Source organism: Lolium perenne, chromosome 3, assembly GCF_019359855.2.
Source record: "Lolium perenne isolate Kyuss_39 chromosome 3, Kyuss_2.0, whole genome shotgun sequence".
NCBI lineage: Eukaryota > Viridiplantae > Streptophyta > Magnoliopsida > Poales > Poaceae > Lolium > Lolium perenne.
This window is the reverse complement of record NC_067246.2, coordinates 211,312,673-211,318,672: the sequence shown is the minus strand read 5'-3', so window position 1 is coordinate 211,318,672 and position 6,000 is coordinate 211,312,673. Positions and strand designations below refer to the sequence as shown.

The window sequence follows — 6,000 nt, the reverse complement described above, 5'->3', positions numbered from 1 at the left end:
TGCCATCGAGATCGGCTCCTTGTCGCCTCCAATTCCCACAGACGGCGCCAATTGACAAGGTATTAACTTGCCAATGCCTACGAGCTGTAGACTAGGGTTTCGCGGAAAGTAGATGGCAAGTAGATCTCGAAAGTTTCAGCCGAAAAGGTGCTCGACTGCTAAAAACTAGGGTTAGTGCTAGCAATGATTCGATCCTTTCTGTCTCCCTCGACTCCCCTTTATATTGGAGGTGGAGCCGAGGGTTTCGTATTGTACAAGTTTACAATGTTTGGAAGGTTTACACGAGTCCTCCTCGTATTACATCAAAACTTCCTAATACATCTATCTTCCATATCAATACTTATTGGGCTTCCAAGCTTCAAAGATTTCGGGTTGTGGGCCTTCAGTTATCCCCGGATACCTTATTCGGAAGGCCCATCAGGAAGGCCCATCAGGGATGCCTATGTCAATGGCCTCCAATGCCTTGGAGGCGATGTGCCAGCCAACACACATCTTGGTACCATTTTCTTGCTCCACCGATGATGGTTATTTCTTGGTCTTGACCATGGCCTTTGATTGCGGCCGGAGGCGGCTGTGGTGGTGGCGGCGTCGTCATCCTCCATCGCTTGCTAGGGCTTTCCCAACGGCGCCGGTGAAATTCATCATGGAGTGGCTGGAGAGTGAGTGGTTTATGTGGTACAAGCAGGTGCCCCTGGGGAGGACAAGGCGAGAACGCATGTGGATGTTCGCACTATCTGCATGACCACATTCGGAAGTGGGTCGCCGCGAACTAGTCTGTGGTCCCTGACCGCTCGTTCGAATCTACAGAGTGGAGTGGACGTACTCCTCCATCCACAAATAAATGTACTTGTACCTTTTATCATAAGTCAAACTGTTTAATCTCTGACAAATTTTATCTAAAAGCCTAACAATATTTATGGCACTAAATTTATTGCAAGATCCATTTTAAAATGGAGTTTCATAATATACAAACTTGATGTCATGAATGTTTCTACTTTTTTTCACTAACATTGGTTAAATTCAAAAATATGTTTTTCGGGGGGAATACAAAAATATTTGACTTCGAACAAAACCTACGTAGGCGGAGCTAGTTGAGTACTTGGGTGTACACATGTACACCGATTACTTTGAAGAGAAGGCTTTTTTTATGTATAATACACGCATACATGACAATACACCTTTGAGAATCCTTTATATTTTGACTATTTTTAAAGTTTTGTACACCCATTAACTGAAACGTGGCTCCGCCAGTGAAAACCTAAGTACACTTGTGGACGGACTAGGAAGTAGTACCTTTTTGACTTTTTAAGACATGTGTATACTGCTATCGATCTTTTTTTTAAAGTTTACTTAGAACAATCCGTCCCTAATTAACTATCGTAGAAGTGGTGAACATTCTGTCAATCTGTCATATTACTGCACACATATACGTAAAATATCCAGTTGGACCTGCATGCGTAGAGAGAATGGAGTAATATAAGAGTATAAAATAACGTAAGTACAGTTTCACTCCTCTGCAGTCTGTCTGCAGATGCGACGATCAGAGATAGTTAACCTGCGATCCCCAGGTGAGCATCACGCAGAGCACAGCGGCCCCGCCGTGATCGGTGCAAAAAGGCGCTAACAGTAACTGAGAGGCAGGGAGGCCGGCCAGAGTCATGGGGGTTCCGTGTCTTCCTTGCTTGTCATACCTAGGGTAAGCTCCAGTACTTGCACTTGCACCCATCAGGCATCGGTGGCCCAGAGTTGGGCAACCGTCCATCAGTCCCCTCCTGATGCAAACCCATCAAGCTACCTAGCTTATTACTAGCTAGCTGCTCTCCCATAGTCCCATGCACGTATCTCCAAGAGCAATGGGAGACCGATGGGGTGTCGTGCTGCTTCCTAGCTCTACTATGACTGTATTTATTGTGACACCGAGGGTCGGTGAGGCCATTATAAGAGGCAGCAAGAAGCAAGAATGCATATGCAGCTTTGCTTGCTAGGTGAAAAACCATAGGGAGACCTGAGCAGGGCATAGCGGCAAGGCGATCCACATAGCTAGGTCTAGCAGATAGATAGAGGTAGCTCATCTCCCCCACTGTTCCTCAGTTGATCGAATCCCTAGCTACCTTCACTCTGACTGCCGGTCATCGTTGTCGATCGCTGGGGAGAGCGAAATCGATCGAGATCATCAAGGCCCGGCGGCGAGAAGCATGGCGGCGCCGAACAGCAGGCAGCAGTGGACGAGCATGTTCCGGTCAAAGCACGGCAACCAGATGTGGCAGTCGCAGGCCGACATGAGCGGCTCGCCCCCCTCCCTCGTCTCCGGCCACTCCTTCAAGTCCTCCTTCTCAGCAGGTAAAAGATGATCGATGCATGCTACTGTTAGTCTGTGTCACATGTCTTTCTTTCCATGCACTAGCCGACGATCGGTAGGGTATTTGTCTTGTAGAGCGGAGCGGGGGATCGATTTGATTAACTCATGATGATCATGGCTCGTTCGTTCTTATAGGGCCCGATCTGGGGAGGAGCACGGAGACGAAGCCGCGTTGGAACCCTCGGCCGGAGCAGATCCGGATCCTCGAGGCGCTCTTCAACTCCGGCATGGTCAACCCGCCGCGCGACGAGATCCCGCGCATCCGCATGCGCCTGCAAGAGTACGGCCAGGTCGGCGACGCCAACGTCTTCTACTGGTTCCAGAACCGCAAGTCCCGCTCCAAGAACAAGCTCCGCAACGCCGCCGCCGCTCGACCCGCACCGGCGCGGTCCTGCGCGCCGGCCCGACACAACCAGGCCGCACCGCCGTATATGCCCCCAACCCCTCCCAAGCAGTTCCAGCCGCAGCAACAGAAGCAGCTACTCTTCTCGCCGGTGGCGCCCACGTCTTCCTCCTCTTCCTCTTCCGACCGGTCATCCGGATCCAGCAAGCCGGTGAAGCCAGCCGCCACGCAGGCCATGGACCTGCTCTCGCCGATCGCCGCGTCGTGCCACCAGCAGATGCGGCACCAGCTGGGCCTGGACCAGGGCCAGCCTGCGGTGTCGGCTCCGCTCCCGGCTCCTACACCAACGATGCACGAGCCCGCCCCGGCTGCCGAAGTCGAGCCGATCTTCCCGCAGTACCCACAACAAGGGAACTGCCTGCCGGCGGGCGAGCTCGCCGCCATCCTCGGCGCCCAGTACATGCCCGTGCCCGCTGTGCAGCAGACACTGCCGGCGTCCATGCTCTCGGGGCTTTACAACGAGCTGTCGCCAGCGCCCACCAGCACGGGCCACAGGAACAGCGGCTGGGCCGGCGGGCGTGGCCAGTACTGGCCCAGCGGCGCTGACGAGCAGCTCGGCCTCGGCAAGCCGTTGAACGCCTCGCTCGTCGCCAATGAAGAGGCGCACGAGGACTTCACCAAGCTGGGGCTACTGCAATACGGCTTAGCCGTCACTACGGCGCCGGCCACCTCTTCGGCTGCCGTTTGGCCACTTCCGGCTTCGCCGGATCCATCCTCCGTCACCGTTGCGAGTGCGGCTGCTCCAGCAGCTGGGTTGACCAGTTTATTTGCAGCTACTGATGCGGTCAGCTACAATCACTTGCAAGGTATGTGATGACTAACTTCGTTTATTTTGGAGCAACGTTTCCTTAAATTTTGTTCTTCTTTCGCCTTCTGCTTAGTATCGCATGCATCCGTATGTTCATGTTTTAAAGGCTTAGAGGTGTCACGTTCTCGCATTTCTCCTGTAATGCCGTGTCTCGATTTCAGTTACTTTTGGATCTTAGCTTGCCCTCTGCCATTATTTAGATATCCATATATATATATACACGTCCAGTCTTTGTATGCTTCCGTGCATAAGTTTGTGCAATTTTCCTTTATGGCCCCCAAACTATAAATAGAACCAATCATAATATACCGTATGCGTGACTTAAGATGATTCATAGTTCGATTCATTGCCATGGAAATGAGACAAGGATGAACCATGTAATCTGTCTTGTACTACTTGCATGCAATTTTTGTCAGTCAAAACTGTTTGTGCAAGCATGACTTTTCTGTACATGCTAAAAATAGGGAATATTTCTTAGTTTGTAATCACACTGGTTTAAAACAGGACCAAAACATATATAGAAATTATATTCATTACCAAAGCAATGATGTTGCAATATATGAACTATTTCGTGGTGGTAAAAACATCATTGCCAAAATGTATAGATTCATACTAGCTAGCTAGTTGCAAGTATCAACCATATGCATCAATGCATGTGCATGAATATGGGGGCTATTTGGCACATGTTCACGAAATGACTAGAGTTGGAGGGAATGGAAGCATACAAGATTCCAAAATGGGACTTTGATTGCACACAGGTATACATTGTTTAGCTACGTGATTCCAAAATGGAACTTTGGATCCACAGATACATTGTTTAGTTATGTGAAGGAACAGATACTGATCTTACTATCATACACACATGCGGTAATAGCAATCTAAGCACAAAGTGAAAGTGTTCATGTAGTATGTACTTGTCAAAAAGAATAGATTTATCTTATGATGACAGATAAAAAAAGGATGAAATAATTGCCAGGAATGCAAATCCAAAATGGGAAGTTTTTTTGTTTGTTTGGATGAATTGGAGTAACTAGCTTGGGGCTCCTAACTTTAGGTCATGTCATTGTCACAAGTCATAACTCATAAATTGTGCCTCTTCTGTATGGTCTTGTCATAGTAACTTATCAGTCAAGAGAGAGAAATGTAGAAGAAGGGGATGCGTGTGTGTGTGATGAATTTTCACAGCGTACGTATAGGAGTGAGTACGCACGTACGTTTGTGAAAAGACTGAGGTGATGGCGGTCAAAATTTCTCCTTTCTGCGCGGCGTGCGTGCAAGCAAACGCGCGTTCAAGGCTGCTCTTTCACATTGCAGGGCGTTTTTACCCAGAGCGACCGTGCGCATGGCTGAAGGCTGGCAGTCCAAGACTGTCAGTCACGCTTGCTCGCTCGTCGCGCGCTTGGATTTCCTCGTAGTCTTCCAATTTCTCAAGTCACGGGTCACAATAACTCTCCTCTCTGCCCTGCAGTTACTCCCGTTTGTTTCTTTTTGACCGTGTGCGACACACATTTGCATGCAGGACCAGGGGGCGATGTTGGGTTCGAGGGCGCAGCCGGCGCCGGAGCCGGCACGGCGGGAACCGCGGCGAGGGGCGCCGCCGTGGTGTGCTTCGCTGGTACCAGCGCCGCGTGCAGCGTCCCGGCCGCACACCTCGACGTGAAGCTCTACTTCGGCGAAGCGGCCGTCCTGTTCCGCTGCAACGGTGACCGGCCGGAGCCGCTCCTCGTCGACGAGACCGGTCACACTGTCGAGCCGCTCCAGCACGGCGGCGTGTACTACTGCGTGCTGATATAGCACTCAAAATATATGACCGCGTTCGTCGTGCTAATTACGCACTGTAGTACATAAGGGGTCTATGTGACCGGCATTGCTAGATCAAAATTAGCTAAGAGTAGTTTCCTATCTACCCCCTCCGTTCACTAATATAAAACGTTTTAGCAAAGCTAATTTAGTTTGCTAAATGTTATATTAGTGAACCGAGGAAGTAGCACGCGTGGTATTATTAGTATGGACATCATCGTCCTATTGGGATGGCCAATGTTTCTCTATTCTAAACCTTAATCAATTAGTATGATGATGGTGTTTGCAGTCGCTAGACATGAAAGCTTCAGCATGAATGTTGAAACAGCACTAGTAACATAATATTGTGATCCTAATGTATTTTCATTATGTGTTTTGAATCTATCAATTGAGTTCAAAATGTTTACTATTGGTGGAAGTTACATAACCTTCTTGCCCTATATGAGCCTCCTAGATGTGCACTTTGGTTCTGTACGTACGATCAAATCTACTGTTTCCTATTTGAAAGTGGCCAGTGAACTGCAGTTAAGCAGCTAGCACACATATAGGCTGATAGAGAGCCTTCATGGTGTACAGGAACATGACATAAGAAGCCTACAGTAAACCGACCAGGACAGTGCTGTACATGCA

General features: G+C 49.3%; 1 protein-coding gene across 1 annotated transcript; it reads left to right on the top strand.

Annotated features, from left to right (window-relative positions):
* The first annotated feature begins 1,924 nt into the window (after window positions 1–1,924).
* On the top strand, window positions 1,925–5,736 carry LOC127343245 (WUSCHEL-related homeobox 7). Its single transcript, XM_051369369.2, has 3 exons — window positions 1,925–2,340; window positions 2,495–3,568; window positions 5,090–5,736. The coding sequence occupies exons 1-3, from the start codon at window positions 2,196–2,198 to the stop codon at window positions 5,362–5,364; spliced, it is 1,494 nt and encodes a 497-aa protein (XP_051225329.1). The 5' UTR covers window positions 1,925–2,195; the 3' UTR covers window positions 5,365–5,736.
* The last annotated feature ends 264 nt before the right edge of the window (window positions 5,737–6,000 follow it).